Source organism: Microchirus variegatus (genome assembly GCF_963457635.1).
Source record: "Microchirus variegatus genome assembly, chromosome: 8".
NCBI classification, from domain to species: domain Eukaryota; kingdom Metazoa; phylum Chordata; class Actinopteri; order Pleuronectiformes; family Soleidae; genus Microchirus; species Microchirus variegatus.
The window spans coordinates 13,874,836-13,894,476 of record NC_139809.1 but is presented as its reverse complement, the minus strand read 5'-3'; the positions used below and the strand labels follow the sequence as shown (position 1 = coordinate 13,894,476).

General features: G+C 40.8%; 1 protein-coding gene across 1 annotated transcript in view; it reads left to right on the top strand.

Annotated features, from left to right (window-relative positions):
* Nucleotides 1-19,641, top strand: part of LOC310931055 (guanine nucleotide-binding protein G(o) subunit alpha) — a gene marked incomplete at its 5' end in the record, with an annotated part of 99,928 nt that overhangs the window by 59,109 nt on the left and 21,178 nt on the right. The window contains 2 exons of the mRNA XM_083894135.1: nucleotides 10,252-10,412; nucleotides 18,328-18,456. Of these exons, the coding sequence (XP_083750261.1) occupies nucleotides 10,252-10,412; nucleotides 18,328-18,456 (290 nt within the window). The remainder of the gene's footprint in view (nucleotides 1-10,251; nucleotides 10,413-18,327; nucleotides 18,457-19,641) is intronic.

The following is a 19,641-nucleotide window of genomic DNA, read 5'->3' as shown; positions in this document are numbered from 1 at the left end:
GTGGATTAAGACCTGGTTTTCGGGTTAGAATTAGAGTTAGAGTTAGGGTTAGGGTTAGGGAATACATTATGTTTATGAGGTGTCCTCACTAACATATGAAAGCAAGTTTGTGCATGTGTGTGTGTGTGTGTGGTGTACTGGGTGTGGTTGCAGGATGCCTTGGGTGGCAATGGAAGTTTCACTGGAGCAAAACATGGACCACACACACACACACACACACACAGGCTGTGTATACATGTGTGTGTATTTGTGTGTGAGCGACCCATTGGGCCAGTCTACAGGAGGGCCCGAACAACAGTTAAATATTTCATCACTTCCATTATTTAGCAACTGCTTCAGAGAGGGAGGGAGTGGCAGAGGCCAGGGATGGGGGGTGTGAGGGTGGTGGTTGTTTACTCCAGGATGCTTCAGCAGTGCATCTGACATTTATATCTGTAGCAGGAGTTGAATTGAAACGAAGAGATGATGCGTAAAGTCTATCATTTTAAATGCATCGATGGCCTGCACTACAGTATGTGTAGGATGAGGAGGGAGAGGAGGTGGAAGAGAGGGAAATTAGAGGGGAGGAAGAGGGCGCTGAAGGAAGTGATGATGCTGCTGATGGTGGAGGAGAAGGAGGAGGGTGCGGCAGAAAAGATGGGAAGGGCAGAGAGAGAGAGAGAGAAAGAATCAGAGGCATGAATGCATTCCTGGGAAATGACGATGGTCACCATGGCAACTGCAGCTGAGAGTCACGTGATGCAGAGAAGTGAGAGGGAGGGAGGGGTGTGCCAGTGGACAACAGAGGAGGAGGAGAAGAAGAGAGAGGGGGAAATAGATGGTAATGAGGTGAAGTAATAAAATGGAGAGCTACACAGATGTACTGCAGCTGTAGCTGTCATGAGATGAAAGGTGCTGCGTGTACAGTATGTGAAGTCACAAGTGTGTCTGAGTGCGTGTTTACCTTAAAGACTTATTTTTTGCAAACCTCTGAATTAATTATTATAAAGGTCAGCCAGAGGGAGGAGCTGCTGGGTGTTGATTGACATGAAGGATGAAGAATTAAAAGAGTGAGCACAACAATTCAAAAACAGAAGCACGAAGTGGAAGGATGGGAGAAAAAACATGTATTGTACAGTCAACACACATTATCACATACTGTACATTGTCTGTATGCTTTTTCATGCATCGTAAGGTTTAGCGTGTGCTGTTTCTTCATACCAGTGCCACTTAGTGGTGCTGTACTTATGTACTGTGTTGCATTTACATTGCAATACTAAATGTGCGTTACACTCTTAGAAATAAAAGTGCTAAGTAGAACCATATAAGGTTTTTTAGCTTATCCTCATAGCAGAATCCTTTTTGGCTCCAGGTAGAACCTTTTTTTAAAGGTTCCACCTGGAACCCTTTTGGCGGGTTCCAGGTGGAACCCTTTTAAAACCCTTTATTCAGGAGAGGGGTTTTAAAGGGTTCTCTGTATCACAGTGGTTCTTACTGGAACCATTAGTGTTACCAAGAACCCTTGAAAAACCCTTTCTTTGGGTGGTTCCATGGTAGAACCTCAGCCCTTGCAGAAGAACCCTTTTGGAATACCTGATTTCTAAGCGTGTAGAATGCGTCACTAGATCGTCTTACGGGATTTTCATATTCCCGTAGCAGCCTCCGAAATTAAAACTGCAGAAGCTCGTCATCTTATTTACATGCAGTCAAGTGTCTGGTTACTGTCACAGTTTCTCACACTTACTTCATTTGTAAAACACGATGTAAAGAAGAAGCCTGCGTTGCCTCAAAAGGGCTTTGAACAGTCAGAGAACACACGGGAGCCCCTGCTGCAGTCCACCTCATAAATGTTGTTTCTGTGGTTGACGTCGTAAAGTAAATCCAAACATCACACTTGAAGAGTGATCTCAACCTTACCTGTTGCGGTTAAAATTGCCATAATAGCAACAATTATAATAATCTTTATTGTGACATAACACTGAAAGCCATGTTACGAAGTCAAGGAGCAGCACAATATCATCTGCATATTATCGGTATTGGTAGATATTGGCTTTAAAATGTATTATTGGACATTGTTACATTTATTTATTGTGTAAATATGATGTTTATTTAATTACAGAAGAGACAAGATGACCTTCACATATAACGGTATAGGTATCGGTTATTAGCTCATGCACTCCCGATTTATCAGCATATCGGATATCGTGCATCCGTGATCACATGAGCAGTCGATAAAAGTCTTTTGACAGTAATTCCTTTAACACGCATCAGAGGTGTGTTAGGTTTCCTTTAGATAAAAGTTAATGATTTAATGACAGAGATTAAATGAGGTAGTCATTAAAAGATGTCCCCTTAACGGCTGCAGGTCAACTGTTACCATGTTTTCAATTTGATTTGGGAATAAATAATAAGGATGGCTGCATAGTAAAATAAAGAGCAATGGCTTAAATATCTCATTACACAAACACACACACACAGAGAAAGACATACTGAGTGTATCAAGCAAAATATCTGTTAAAACAGTGTCCCTGTCATTGGCTGTGAGTATGAAGTGTGTCTGTGGCCCACTGCCCAGCACTTAAACTGTGACACACACTGTCTGGAAACACACACACACACACATTCCTTATCAGGCGCTGTGTAGCCGCTGACAGAGAGGACAGAGCATCAGGAAGCCGGACCAGAGCTTTGGTCCTCGCTGAAACACATTTACATCAAATCAAATCTCTTGAACGGGGATTGACGCTTCGCAGATGGAGAGAGGTTCTTCCGCTTAATGTTTAAAAAGAGATCACGTCTGGATTTTTCACAGTGTCCCCACAGGCCGCAAAATCAGATTGTGGACTTCTGTTGAAATGTGTGTCATGGACGCTGTCACTGTCGTAGTGGCTTTGTCGGAGACGGTCCTGACCAGTGTCAGTGTGGCCCCCTTTCATGACTCTAAGAACTAAGAATTAGAGATTTCAAATACAACTGTAGAAATGTAGATGCAGACAAAGCCTCGAACAGTGGACGATCAGAACTCTCATCCACGAAACAAACACAAACAGCAGGTGGTCGGTGAATCGCCTCAAATAGAAAACTCATCCGGTACAACTCGAGGGTCCCATGAGAAGCTTGAGGCACTTGGATCAGATAGCAATCAGATAGCGTCTGACCACTTGTAAGTACATGTTTAAATACACCTGAGACACATTGAGAACGGACTGTTATCTGATCTGCCAAACCACTTCCTGAGGTGGTCAGAGACACATTGGGACCAGGTTGAAGAGACGTGTAAATCGTCTCCAAACGTACGCAAGCAGGAATATGGCTCTTAGTGCAGCTAACAGGAAAGCGGCTTTCGTCGTTTTTCTACTTGACGAAGACGACTTCTTCCGCTGCTTCGAAAACCAAATAGGTGTTCATACAACAGCACAACTCCACGTGTGGATACTGTTGTTGCTGATTATGGGGACACACAGGATGTGACGCTAAAGTCTGCTCCTGGAAGTCTTTGCAGAAGAAGAAGAAGGGGAGGTGACGTAAGGGGAGGATGATTAGAGAGCAATCGGATGTTGATGTGGACACTGGAGACGCGTGTTATACCAGGTGTGAATACATGTGATGAAGCGCTATCTGATCACAGAAAACACACTCTAATGCTAGGTGTAAAAGAGGCAACATCCATACGACTGGATGTTATGTTGGATTTGTAAACGAGAGTTTCTTTTTTAAACGTCTCTGTTTTTGCGGCGCTAAAATGCTGTGGTAGTGCGGACAACAGTTGGACCTGGAGCAGAATTTGCGCATTTTTCACTGAAAATTTAGTAGTATAGATGTCTCCATAGTCATTTACAAACTGAGTTGGGCCAAACAGCGGGGGATGACAAATTCAAACCAGCACAACCCGGAAAAGTAAAATTAACAAACACTACATCTTTGTAGTGTTTTGTTAATTTTACTTTTCTGAGATGACAAAGACACACATTTGTTGGATCAAATCACGGGCTGCTACCACCACTCTCAGTTTCCATATGTTTTCTCAGAGGACCGAGGGTTTGAATGGACAAGCCTATTGAAGCAGTGTAGACCCAGGTGTCTCCATCCAATTACAGGACCAACATAAAAAGACTAACAACCACTCGCATTGACTTTTACAAACATAAACACATTAATTTAATTTCCAATCTCCAATTATTATAACTATTGTTGCGAGTGTTTTATTTAAGTGTGGGAGGAAGCTGGAGAGTCCCCGGAGAAATCCCACGCAGACACGGAGAGAACAGCTCAACTCCACATACTGCAGAAATGTCCCTGTTAAATTGGGAATGTTCTTGCTGTGAGGCACCAGTGCTAAATACTGCATCACTGTACAGACTATTTTTCATCCTCTCTAAAAATGGTTAACAAAGACCATATTTAAAAAGTGGACAGTGAACTCCTATTTTTGACTTGACTAGTGCCATGGTTTTTTTTGAAGTCAGAGTTCACAGTAACAACACAAGCTGCCTATCCACTCACACAAAGAGTGGAAATAATGTATATATAAATTGAAATTATTTATAAAATTGTAGTGCTGGGCATGACGTGTTTCCATGACGACTGACTGGAAAAAGACGCGTGTGACATCACCCGATCCAGGCACCATTTACCAGTTAGCTCAATGAGCTGCATTAGCTGCTTTAGCGCCGTTAGCGTGCCTACAGTCGACTGGAGCGGTCTGTTTATTAAACAAAAAGAGCAGTGCTACACATTAGCAGCGTACCTGTGTACTGCATTAAGTTAAGCGCTGCTTTAGAAACTAATTTTAACAGAAAAGTCATGTAAACATGACGTCCCTCGTCATTAGCGCGTTAACGTGCCCAGCACTGCAAAATTGACATCATATCCTATTGAAGAAGACCTGAAACCAGAAATTGAGACCATTAACCATTAAGGCTCATTTTCCCTCTTTCCATGAGTTCAATATCACCCCCTACTGGCTATTTAATTAACAGTTAGTTCCTGGTTAGTCTCACCCTGTAAACCAGCTGAATATAGACCAGATGAAGGGGGATTCACACACATAGTGTTATGGAACTGAGACGTTTATATCACATATATATAGAAAGAAAGATGAGACATACTGTAGTTAACTTAAACTGCTCATTTATTTCAGACAATAACATAGAAGTCCAACAATCATTACCAGGGTGCACTGATTGTCTATTGAATCCAGCAGCAGATGTAAGGAAAGAGAAAAAGGAAGAAGATGATGATGATGCTCATGGTGGTGGTGGTGATTGCCTATTCACCGTCCGAGCAATTGAGCAGTTGTGAATAGTTAGTGAGTCTTTCATCCGCGAGGAAAGACAAACAGACACACACACACACACAAATAGAGTAGATTGAGCAGCCATTCTATGACTTCCATTCATTTGGACTAGTCTAAACAAAGCATTATCCCTTTTATTAAACCTCAACCTAACCAGTTCCAATAAATACAAGAACACACACACATCCATAAAACTAATACAGAAACCTCCAACATATGAGGGACAATAAAATCCTAGAAAATGTAATTTAGTGACGGCAAAATCACACCTGTCAAAACAAAATGAGAAATAAAACCTCATTAAAAAAGAGTTATTCAGTCGTACCTGTACAGGGAGGAAACTGCTCGTCGATGAGCGCTGTGAGACTGAACCACAGCCATGTACACAGCTCGCTCTGTCCACATTAAACTGAATCAGCAGCATTGTCAGTCGACAGCAAAGCACAGCCGCCAATCCTGATACAGGATACAATTAAAACAGGATTAAAAAAGTTTGAACTACATTCAAATTCAAAATACCGAGGTCTTTTAGGTTTTGTTTTCTGACGTAACTGGCAACCCGTGGTTGCTCGGCAGCTGAGACGCTACTGACTGCAATGATTGGTATACGGCAGTAGGTGGCGCCACATGCCAAAACATGATTGCAAAACATAAACATGATTTGCAGTCTGCAAAATATTTTGGCTGTACTGTTGTTGTTGGTGAGTTCAGTTTGTTATATGAACATTATTCCTGAGGATTTTATGGCCAGTTGCTTTAGATTTATTACATAATGCACCTTTAAATGCTTCTTTTGCTCGCACACGTTCACGCCTCGACAATAGAGTTTAAAATGGTGAAGCTCATGTAGGTGAGAAAGGGTTCTGAGAGGCAAGACAGAACATCTGATAGCGAGAGAAGAAAGACGATTGCGTTGAAGGAAGGAGAAACCTGATGCCAGAGAAGGACAAAAACAACAAATGTGGTCGCGAGCACAGGAAGAGGAAATGTGAAGGAAAAGCGTTGAGGTCAGACAGAAGGACTCAAACACTGATGATGAGGAATGACTGAGTGAAAGACTATTATGTGCTGGTACTCTAAGGTTCAGAGGGAGGAGCGCGCACAGATCTGCGGAGATGCTTAATGCACAGCAACAGGACTAAAGATGACAAGAAGATTGACACCTGTAGTTTAGCCGTGGGCTGTCTTCGACATGGCGGCGAACAGATGGAAACAGGGCGGTGTTATAGCACTTTAATGATGCTTCTGAGTCTATTTATCATATCCTAACATGAAATGGGAAAAACATGAATCGGGGAAAAACTTAAGTAAGTGCTTTGTGATTTTCATTAACCTTGCACTGACCTGCTTTTTCTCTGCTTTGAGGGGAAAACACAGTCGTGTACTCCTTATTTATTCATTATTCAAAAACAATACAGTGGAAGACATAATAATTGCTTTGTTTATCAAGTCGTTATTCTATTATTGGACGTATTTCATTGGCTAAAGGGTTAAAGGTCACCTCTGTTGTTCTGAAATCACTTTTCTGGCCCTTATTCAAAACCTCAACTCAAGAACCATCAGGACGATTGTGACCACATCACCTTTCAGATGAAAAGTTGTCAGACGTAAACAACCATTTGCTGATAAGTCTCCGTTTTTCTTCACTCTGCTGTCACTTTGGTGTCAGAAAGAGGCATAAGGGGATTTTGGCTCTGCTGCTAAATGGATTTTGTTTCCTCCATAAAACACATCCCTGTGTCTGTGTGATCACTGGACACATTATTTACGTTATGGAGGGAATGTACTCGGGTTCACAACCTCAAAAAACACCTCTATTCACCCCAATTCCTTTTCTTTTTTTTATTAGCCATTGGGGGGAGGAAATTTATATTTATTTACATTGATCTATATATTATTTAAACAGCTTGGGAGCTTACTTTGTAAAAAGGTTCATCATCACAGAATGGATGTCATCGTCACGTGGCCTTGACTTCATACAGTTATAGAGTCCCGGAGATGATTGATGACGAGGTATTGTTGAGCTTTTTTACACTATATGTACATTATTTAAATTAATATTTACAGTGTGAAAGTGACCTGGGGCGGTCAAGAGGGACAATAAATGCATATGGGGGCACATACAAAAAATACTGAAATGTCCCCCATATGTTGAAGGGCAGGGTTAGGGTTAGGGCTATGGCTAGGGTTATGGTTGGGGTTAGGGTTAGGGTTAGGGTTAGGGTTAGGAGGTTTAAACTCAGTAGGCACAGGCCTACTGATCCAGTGTGTGTGGTGATGGTGGTTCAAGTCCAGGTCTGTCAGCCAGGAGACCAGGGTTCGTCTTTAGGCAGAGCTCTGGGAAGGAAAAGGAGGCCCACTGTACAGTTATATAAAGTATAGTTGTATAAATTAATAAATCCAATAGATATATTATAGGTATTATAGGTTTTTTGGAGCTCTGGAGTTGAAGTGGAAAAACGATACAGAAATGTCCATATGTTGAAGGGTAGAGTTAGGATAAGGGTTAGTGTTAGTGTGTTGTTCCTTTGTTGACAACTTTCTACATAGATAATCTTGTGTGTCTTTTCCCTGGATTATTCCCTGTATTGTATTGTGTGTGTGTGTGTGTTTAATTGCGTGACTTCCAATCAGCTTGGAGCTGGAGTTGGAACAAAAGCGCACTCCAAATCAAATCCCACATGTCAAATCCCCCCCAAAACTCTTGTAATCTCTTATTATCTCCCCTCGATTGTTTTGCCCCGTGCGTTAATTTCTGCGGAATGTGGGAACTCAAACACATTAGTGCCTTCAGTTATTGTAATTTAAGCTGTAAAGGAGTGCTGATGGAAATGTGATTGTGACGCGTGGATACAATTACAGGAGCAGGAATAGCAACACTGACCCCAATGATACGCTGCTTTATCAGATTAAAAAAAGCTTTAAATCCTTTATGGCGTAAGGTGTAACTATATACTGCTGCAGTCGTGGAGTTTGTGGGCACTACTGTATGTTGTATTGATTTCACTTGTGTTAGATGCTGTTTAATTCAGTTTTGCTGACTTAACAGTGTCTTAGGCAGTACTGCTGCTATCACATATGTTTTAACTGTTTAATGACATGCTGTATGTTTACATATTTGCAAAATCTGTCTTAATTAAGACGGAGAGAACATAGTGGTCCATGTATCATAAAGCACCAGTGTTTTTAACATTTAAATGCTGGTTTATACACTTTGTGTTTCAGGAGTTCTTAAAAATGAGCATAGTGTGAGTAGAATATAATTAAATACCATAATAATAATAACAAATTCCACAAATAATAGGCATTATGCCACTAACAACCACCAAAAATGTAAGTAGTTGTCATTAAACACAAACAAATAGAACCTCCTAGCACTCGTGGATGTCTTCAGGCTGGACTCCATTGTAAAAGGACCGACTCACACCGTTTACTCATTTCTCATCTCTAGATTTAGCACTGCAGGCCACTCAGCAGTTTTCTTCTTCTTTTATAAAATGGCAGTAAAACAGATGTTTTTAATTAAGCACTTTATCTTGTGGGTCACTGCTGCTGCTGCTGCTGCTGCTACTACTTATAAAAACCTCACAGGTCCGAATGTGTTATCTATTCATTTTAGGTGTTTTACTGTTTTGTGTGTTTTTGTGTCTATGTTTGGATGATTTCAGGTCAATTTTTTCCAGGTCTTAACATCAGCTTTGGTGGTTAATTATTTGCATATGTTAACTAGTGTAATATGCAAGAACGGTCATATTGGAGAACGCCAGTGTTTGGAACAGAAATAATTAACGATAAGTAGCAAAGAACAGCTGGATTCAGAGTAGCTGATGGTACTGGGAGAAGCATTTAAAAGGGATTTTTAATTTTACAGTTCTGGCACTACTCGGTTTTTATGGTCTTCCATTAGCGACAGTACCTGGTACCTGGTGCTTTGTTTAGTACCTGCTGTGGTGAGGTTCCAAGTGAATTGAGCCGATACTAAAATGTGACGTCGACAGACTGTCGGCCACTGAGTGTCGACACTGGTATAGTCACAATCATATTATATAGTCTATAGTGAGCATACATGGCCGATGTCCGCAAAAATACACCGTGGTCGCATATAAAACAACGTCACAGCAGTTTCCCACAGTTACCTATGACGTGATGGAAAACGCTGTGTCTGACACCCAAACTGAGTAGAGTCGAGTCAAGTAGAGCTGAGTAGAACTGTATAATGGAAAAGCGTCTTAAGTGGGATCCTTGCAGCAGGTTTACTCACAGCTAAGTGGCTGGAAGGATTTTCCATAAACACCGGATGGCGCATTAATAAATTGAACAGGGAATTATTTCAGAAACCATGAAAAGACGAGACTTTTTATCACATTTGGTGCTGTATAAACATACAAAAATGACCAATTGTACTAATTAAAGTACACCAAAAGCATCAATATGGGCTAAACGGTTAGTATCAGTGAATGTATTTTGAATAGTGCTGTGGCTTTGTGGCTTTGTCTTTGATTTCCCCTGAACCCTTACAAATCACATGACCTCAGCAGCTTAACGTTTCAAGACGCCGACTCTTTTCCAAGTTATGTCACTTATCAGCGGCTAATCTGTCTGCCTGTTTGTGCGAGGGTTACTCGGTGCAGACCACCAGACTCTGTCCCCGAGGCGGCCAGTGCCAGATCTTTGTCCAAACTCAGGTGGCTCCATTTGAGATCATCAAGCTTTTTTCTTGAAGATACGTGGAAATCAAAAGCAGCAATTTGAACTCAGGATTCTCCATAAACTGTAGTCAATTTGTTTTACATCTATCACTGACTCAATGACACATGGGTTTTAAATGACACTTTAGGTTTACCAAGCAGAAAATGGACCACTGCCTTCAGTCATTGTTGTTACCTCCATCCCATTTTCCATCTCTTCATCTTAGGCTAAACCGACTGTATATGGAGTTTTGAAAATATGCTTCTTCTTTATTTTTACCCCTGTAGGCTGATGCTAAGATGGTGTGCGACGTCGTCAGTCGCATGGAAGACACGGAGCCTTACTCCGCCGAACTGCTGTCCGCCATGATGCGCCTGTGGTCTGACTCCGGTATCCAGGAGTGCTTCAGCCGCGCCCGCGAGTACCAGCTCAACGACTCAGCGCAGTAGTACGTACAAGTGTTCATTTTGTCTTTGTGTATCTGTGTGCGTTGACTACTAACTCACTTTCACCCCGCACTTTACAACTTGGAACTAAGTTACTAAGTTTATGCTGCCTTCACGTGATATCAAGAAGATGATACTGCTCTTATTTATTGTCCTTAAACTTTAGGATTCAAGTAAATATTCAAAGACATGCATAACACTTACTCTAACTTATTATTAAACAAATTAAATGATTAACTTCAAGTTCTGTCCAGGATTTTACCATTAAAAGAGGAAAATGTGCCCAGTGTGCTCCAGATTATCTCATAAACTGGAAAAAATATAGAAAATGTTTTACCCAAATGTCATGAAAATAAACAAATTCCCCTGTGAAATAGAAAATAATACAATTCATATACTATAGACCTGTTAGGACTGTTAGTTTTTTTTCAAAAATGACCTGTAATTTCTTCAACTAATTCAAATTTGTGTCCAATTTTAATGACTTCCCCAGCCGCTGTGTCCGTTCAGATTATCACAGCACTACTTTAGCATTGTAGTGCACATGTGTGCGTGTGTGTCTGTATTTCCCCCTACCTTGCATTTTTCCTAACTTTCTAAGAAAATCAATCAATACATCTCTTTTAGCCACTATAAAAACACACACATGCAATCACTCACTCACAACACCATCAGAACACACAGTCGATCGCTCTAACAACTGCCAGGCCTGATTTACGTTCAGTAAATCACTGTGTGGGCGGAGAGAGAGAGAGAGAGAGAGAGAGAGAGAGAGGGGGGGAGAAACACAGCAGGAAAAGACATTACTCTCAAGTGCCATGTTAGTGCATGTAGCCCTAATGTAATTGTGCGCCATACATCCAGGAAAACTACTGAGTGACGTAAAAGAAAACTTGCACCAAGATGATGGAAGGAGTCACTTATTGATGTTTCTGTGGGAAGTGCACACTCTATAGTGTACACTACTTAATTTAGCTTCAATGTATTGTACTGCACGTCATGTGACACACAAGTGGGCTTTTTATGACAAAAGTAAGAATACATTTTTAAATATTTGTGTTAAAAAGACGTGAAAGTGAGTTACTAGCTATTGAAACAAGTGACATGCAAACGTAGAGTCAATATTTAATGGAATGAAAAGGAGAAGGGATGAGAGCATGAGGAGAGACACACAAACCGTTCATTTGGGGGCGCTATTGAGCCATAATGCCAACACATGGGGTCCATGCACTAAGCCACAATTGCATTTTCAGGTTTTTATGCACGTTAGCCTCCTCAAAAATGGCCACACTAAGAGGAAAGGATGTAGGGAAAGAAGAAAGACTTAAGTGTGACATCGCAATGATTAAAAGGCTACAAAGTTAATGCGAGTAACCAAGCAAGAATCACAATAAGAGAAAGGAAGGAGGTGAAAGAGAGAGTCGGGGAAAACATTTTCCTGTCAACATTTACATGTGGTCAATTAACGTAAACAACATCCACTCTGTGTGTGTGTGTGTGTGTGTGTGTGTGTGTGTGTGTGTGTGTGTGTGTGTGTGTGTGTGTGTGTGTGTGTGTGTGTGTGTGTGTGTTAAATGTCACATTAAAGATTGATGCACACTTCCTATTATGTTGTGGCCTGTGGAGCAGAACAGCTTCACCAGCCAATGAGCTGATAGGACAGATATCACATGATCAGACCACACTGTGTGTGTGTGTGGTCTGTGTAATATCCACTTATGGGGACAAAAAGTCACCATAACAGTGTAAATCTTATGTTGTGTGTGTGTGTGTGTGTGTGTGTGCTTCTTTTTCAGACATTACATTTACCCAAAGTTAAACGATTGCGTCAGTGTTTAAGACTTCGATTTGTCACGTGTCAGTTATGCATTTTCGTCAAGAAGGTCGTTTCTTCTCTAGGAGATACGGTTGCCATGGCAGCCACTGTGTGACCGCTGTTACGTGTTTTTTTTTTCAGAATCGCGCCGATTACATAACTCGCCATGTGGCCGCACCGTCTGCTTTCATAGACACAAAACCCTGATTTAGTTACAGCAGAGACATATCGCCAACACTTAGCTGGAAACTGAAGCTGAGATTGTCTGCTCAGGGCGGCAGCGCAGCAGAGTCGGGGATTAGCAGAGTCGTATCCCATGAAAAGGTGAGAGTTAAATGACAAAAGGAGAGGATTTGGTATCAAAGGAAGGTAAAAAAAATGTGATGGATCAGTTTAAATAGATGAGAGAGAAGAGCAGGGGATAGATCTCTGCACACAGCTCAACCATGAAGCAATAGGGTGAAACATTATGAGAAATAATGAATATCTTGGATCAATGTGAAATTAGACTATGCCAAGCCCACGTAGTAACTACTGTTGTAACGACACTCATATGAGAATATGAAGTCTCAAGATTCGCGATTTGACTGTCTCCATGTTGATGTTTTGCTACCAGGGACCTACTGGATGATACCAGGTGCCAATTAGGGGTGGGTCAAAATATCGATTTGGTGATATGTCTTCGTAATTGATACGCCAAGGGAAAATATCTATATTTGAATTCATAAAGTAAACCATCGCTGCCAAATGAATGAGATGCCACATCCATATTCAATAAATAGACTTGATGCACTTTGTTCTCTATATTGTGAATAAATAGAGAAATCCTGCACTTTTAACTTTTCATGTTAATGTTTAGTTTTCATCAGTTAGACAGATATCGTGATTGTCTTACAATATATTGATGTGTGTGTGTGTTGCATCGTGATATTGTTGGTATCATGTCATGTGATGAGGAACCCTGTCAATCACCCTGGTGTCCACTCGTGCCGTTTATGCTGTACTTCAGTCTCTGTTTTCCGCTTAACAGGAGCATAACATACAAAACCATTAGCCCTCAGAACAGTGTCTACCAGTGGAGTTGCTCCCTGGTGGCTATTCATAAAAATCTCACTCTCTGTTTTGCTTCAACTGGCAAACCCAAAGACTATGTCCACTTTTTATGTACATACTATGCCCCAGCCTCTACAATCTTAAGTCGTGTTTCCACCAAGTTTGGTACGGTACATATTTTTTGCGTTTCCATTAGTAGTGCCAAAATAGCCAGCCCCAAAAAGGTTCCTTTTTTGGCACCCTTCCTTTGGGGTACCAGAGTAAAAAGCTCCACCCACGACTGTCAGCTGATTGGGCGACAGAAAACTTCCACTCCCTTGCGACTGGTGTTTCTGTCGTATTTAAGGCGTCAACGTTTGCGCATGTTAGCGAATGATGCGTTTGCATGATGACTGATCGGAAAAAGACGTCATGTTTACGTGCCGCGGCACCGGAGTCCAGGCGCCGTTTACCAGTTAGCTCCGTTTGCTGCACTAGCTACTTTAGCGCCGTTAGCGAGCCTACAGTAGAACTGTAGCGGTTTAGTTTAGCGTTATAGTTTTTGCGTTACTTTAGAGACTCATTTTTAACAAGCTGGCGTCACGTAAACATGACGTCACAGGCGTCTTTTTCCGGTCATGGAAACGCATTATGCGTTAACCGCTAACGTGCCCAGGACTAGTCGTATTCAATGTCTTCGTACAGCCATCGGGAACAGCCCACACCCCACCTAGCAAGGTAAAGGTATTAAAGGTACTGTTCTCAGTCGTAACACCAGCCTGACCGAAGGCTTTACCGCTCCAGAACATACCGTACTGTACCATAATGGACACACACACACATACATAACTTCCAAGTGGACCACAAAGGTGAGGCTGCCTGTGTTAACATTAAAGACCAGAGTTCGTCCTCTCTTGAAAAGGTTTTATGTAATTGGTAACACGCTTTATTACCTGGCGGCGGGGGGAAATGACTACACCATTGCATCCCGAGTAGGAAACATTTGTGTGGTATAGTGGTCGTAATTGTGCGAGCGTGTAATGTGTGTTTTTATTACATAGAAGGCAGAAAAGCCTCATTCTGTGGAGGGGCCAGTTCTCCCTCAAGCCACTGTTCTTTCTCCTCTTTTCTGTGCAAATGCACTGACCTATTTACCACAATGCACACATACAGTGCGTATAATTCACGTCCCCCCCGTACCCTTTTGTAGCAGCACAGTTCTTGTATGGACTTGGCCTCCATTAAAAATACAACAACCACATTTTCCATACACATATGCAAAGCCATTACAAAAAGGGTTGGAGAAGGGCATTGGTGCGCTGATTGATTACATTGTTTAGATAAATTGCAGGCAATCTTTGGCTCAGTTATATTTACAGATTTTATATAAGGGGCCCACTTTTAGTCAATGTGCCGCAATTCACAGAATGAACTTGCATGTGTTTAGGAAATCATATACACTTTATCTGAGCCTATTTATGAGCCGAACATCCATTTTTTGTGTGTCTGGCTCCTGAGTCCTTGTTTAAGCATAAACCATGACTGTGGTGCCTCACTTGTGAGTTGAGTAATATTGAGTAAAAATGCTCAATGTTAATTTTGAGGGAAAAAGATTTATGTCGTCATCCACAAATAGATTGCCAGCTAGAAATCAGGCTGTAGGGAAGGCATTTGGGGGGCAGGGGTTCTATACATGAAATAATGCTGGCAGTATCTCAGTGACTGGGCATTGAAAACATTGAGGAGCTGACAGCCTCCATTCAAACATCACAAAGGTCTGACCACCTGTGGTGATAAAGGTCACAGAAATCTATAAGCCCCAACAATAGTGGCAACTTTCACTGCGGCCTACTCATATTTCCACCACTTATTAATTCTTAATAGGAAAAGAGAGAGAAAGCGTAGACTTTGTTGAGGGGAAAAGAAACCCAGAACCTCTCATCTCTCTTCTTACAGTGAGAGTTTCAGGGTTTTTAAACCTGTCTGGTCATTCTCCTCTGACCTCAGAGAACTGGATATTTTCTCTGTAAACTTTAGAGAAGGTAGTGTGTTAAAATTATAGTAGATCAGCAGTCATAGACAACAATGGTATGTTCAGAGTCAATTAAACCATCGTCAATCAGGGAGTGTATCTGATTCCTGGTTCCTACTGTGTTTGTTTACATCACAATCATTACGCCATTAAATCGTGGGCTGCTTTCATGAAGAGATATTCTGTCTATTGTTTGACTTCCTTTTAACCTGATCATCATGACCCTTTTGTATGTACATTTAAAGATGTTGTTGCACCAAATCACCAGTCAGAGTGTAGTGGACAGATCTCTCTTTGGCAAAAAACGGACTCGTAAGCATATCTGACCAGAATCTGATCTTCCTGACCAACTGTTGACATTATATAATTACATGTGATCAGATCCGATCTGCGTGTGTCCAAATTGACGAGGTCTAGTCCGGTTTTCCACATGGATGTCTATAGTTACAGCCCACACCCAGGCAAAAACAACTACTCAACTACTACGACAGAAATCTGTGCCTGTTTCTGTGGGCTGCAATGGTTTTGGTTTAGGGTTAAATGCAACAGAATTAACCACATTATCCAGTTTTTTTAACCACTGTTTTCCACTGTGACGATCATTTAACACATCTCCAATTAACTTCCGTCTCTGGGTCTCAGTCAGCGTTGTTGTTTGACCTATCGGAGCAGATTGATTGTAACAAATCTGATCAGAATCACATGTGAAACAACCTCCGTATATGTTTAGAGTCACCTTTGGAAAAATCAGATCTCTGATTAGCTCTGATTTGGGCTGCATGAACAAGACCAATTTAGACCAGTTTAGAATATAAATCAAGGGTCTAGCTGATCAATTTGCTCCTTCTCAGCTCCTGTTGTCTCCTTCACCAAAAACCCCAATCTAACCCACATCAGTCCTTCTTATCATTCAATGTGTGTCTGTACTTTGAAACCAACCAGTTCCTTTTACCATCAGCCTAGTATATTCTAGACTGTCATACACCTTTATTCCTTCAATATGTAGGACAGGAGATGAGGAAGATGTATATTTTAATGAGACAAAACAGAACTCAATTACAGACACTTAAAGTTAACAAAAACACATAAGGGGAATAAGCAGCACAGGCTTTGTTTCAGTTAACAGAGACGAGCTACCAATCAGACAATCAATGGAACAAATGTGTAGTTATTACCAATGATTGTCTCTGGAGGGCAGCAGCCCATCGCCAAGCAGAAAAAGAACTTGGCTTGAGGCTGAGGGGTTGCTGGCTCGAGCCCCCACCAGGTCAAGGGCTGGGATACCCCTGAGCAAGGTACCCAATCCCCACTGGTCAATGTTGAGTGGCCACATCCAGTGTCGTGCCGGTCCACTGTGGCGACCTCTAGTGAGGGAGCAGCCAAAAGACAACAAAAAAGAAATAAAACCTAATGATTATTTCAAATGTCTTTATCTATAATTGGTTAAAAGAGTAGAACACCGAATAGATTAGTAGATTGATCCGCAGTTGACCTTTAGGCCTCAGGACAGAGACAATATCTGCATTCACTAAAAAAAAGCAAAGGAAACTGTGTTGAATAAAAGTAGCACACTTTCTTTAATTATTAACGGCAGCAGCAATAGTGGGCGTCTTACTGTGTTGAGTGTGTTAAGTAACAGATTTGTCCCACCTGAGCTGTTACATGTAACTGTACATTTAACGTACAGTGCATTGCAAATGTGAGGTTAGAAAACCCTCGGAGCCACGAGTGTGAGCGAGACTAAGAAATGAGGAAAGGGTTCTGGTCAGTCTGAGGCAAACGTCAGCAGGAGACACTGAAGACCACTGAGAGAAGTGACCGTGTGCTGATCCCCGTCATCAACACTGTCAGGATATTTGTTGTGGTGATACTCGTATGTCTGTGCCTGGTTTGTTTTCGTCTTCTCTTTTTAGAGAGTTCACCACAGAGCGTATCACATTGTTATTTCACGTAAAAATTATGTTCACTGTAAATAAATAAATAAAAATTAAGAAAACTCAAAATTTCAAGGCAACTTGATGCAATCAATTGTTGAGTTTACAGCCCAACAAAAGATTGCAAGTTTTTTTTTTTTTTAAAGATCAACTAATATTATTTTGTTGGACAAACTTGTAAGTTAGAGTTGTGTCAACTCAAAATTCTCTTTTCAAACAGTCTGGTTAACTGATCTTGTTCAGATGATGTAAAAAACGTATTAAAAAATAAAATTTTGAATTTTGAGTTGGCACAATTACAATTTTTATAATCACTCAACCAGACAAGCCATGGATCTTTATCCTTCATTATATAAAACATCTCAAAATTAGTATTTTATCAATATCGTGGCATAAGCTGATGAAAACAAAATTTACATTTGAATAGTCAAAGAAATTGTATATTTGTTATATTTACTTAATTGTATGTAATATTATATCTCCAGAAACAAATGGTGCATAATTTAATCACAGCTTGTATTACTGCTCTTTTAATTAAATTAAATTTAATATCGGTTTTTTTTTCTTAATGTCTTCAAACATCTATTAATTTAACTAGAATGCCTTCAAATATGTTGTACATAAGTGACTTTGGGTACTTTTGAAAGCCACATTTTTATTGTTATTCTGTTATCGTATCGTTTTTAATTGAGTTAGGGTTAGGGTTAAAATATAGGGTTAATAAATATGTATTGCTTGTTTCTTTGATTCTTTGTTTTCTTTTTTCCAGTCACATTTTGTTCAAGGGAAGGTGATTAAATGAATGTTATTTTAAATATATGGTTTAAAATGACTGAATTGATGGTGTTTCCATATGACGTTTAAAGTGACCCAGACACAAAGTCAATATATTTACTTACTGATGAAAGAATCGATGTAATGCTTCATGTTTACATGACTTACCGATGAGTTGGGTTTAAATGATGTTTTAACCTTTCTCTAACAACATATTTGGAGAAATAATTGCCCTTGACACAGTTTTTACAGTACGTGAAGAAATCCAAACCTAGAAGTAAATGACTGCTGATTCACAGTCTGTGTTTTCTCTGCGTGTCTCTGTGCAGCTACCTAGACAGCCTAGATCGGATTGGTGCCCCAGACTACCAGCCCACAGAGCAGGACATCCTGAGGACCAGAGTGAAGACCACGGGCATCGTCGAGACACACTTCACCTTCAAAAACCTTCACTTCAGGTCAGTTACTGCTGTCGCTGTAACGACCGTGACTTTTTCCCCACGTGCTGTCACCATCTGTCTGTCCGTATGTCGTCTTCACTCACACACGTACAGTAGGAACTTCAGTCTGTAATTAAATACTTTGAATGCACTTCTATATTTATGTCTGACTGTTTAATGAGATTTGATTAAATTAGAGCAAAGGAGCTATGGGAACGATGACAGAGAAAAGGAGAGGCGTTATGGGATGGTTGGCGTGGGGGGGGGGGAGGAACGAGACGAAGAGAGGAGTCATGTTCTGACCTCTAATTTAATTACCATATATCTGCCCGTGTTGTGTGCATGTGCACACGGCGCGGTTACTTAACTGCAGATTCACCATCGTAACTCCTCCTAACTGCTGTCTCATTCAATTTTCCTCTGACTTTTGGAATTGAGAGTCAGATGTAAACAAGCCGAGACAAGTTATATTTAACAGTCCTTTATAATATGAAGTGCACAAGTGAGTGGGCTGTGCGTGTGTTTTAAATAAGCTCCCTCTCTGTTACTGACGGTTAGTTACCTGATGTGTGGGAGATGACAGTATTGCTGGACTGTATCATGTACCAAAAGTGGTCATTCCCAAATTGTGAAGACAGTTTGCTCAATACTTCTAAGTATATTACACAACAGGTCACAGGTTGTGCTTTAGGATATTATAAATATGGTCTCTAACTTGTCCAGTGAGAAGATGTATTATTCCCTCACCTGTGGTGTTTCCACTGTTCTCCTAATTAGGGCCTGAGCATTGACTGGAGCTATTGTATCTGCTCTGATTGTTCTTTTTTTATATATATATAATTATCATCCTTTTCTTCCCAAAACTTACCAAACTTGGTGTGCACATCAGGACCTCTAAAAATTGCAATCTGACCAAGGTTTAAGGCGATACAATGACCCTTACCCCACCTTTACTTTCCTCTAATCTCTATGCGGGTTATCGCTGCAACCATGGTAGTGGCCAAAATGTTTGCAGGAATACCACACAGACTTCCAGGGTTCCCAAGGGCCCTAGCAATCCTTGAAAGTTTTAAAAATAAATTCAAGGCCTTTGAAAGTTTTTAAAAACTGAACCTAAAAGACATGGGTCATTGAAAGTGCTTGAATTTTGTTGAAAGGTGAAGGAATTGAGTTGATATTTACGTAAATGTCTCATGTTTCATT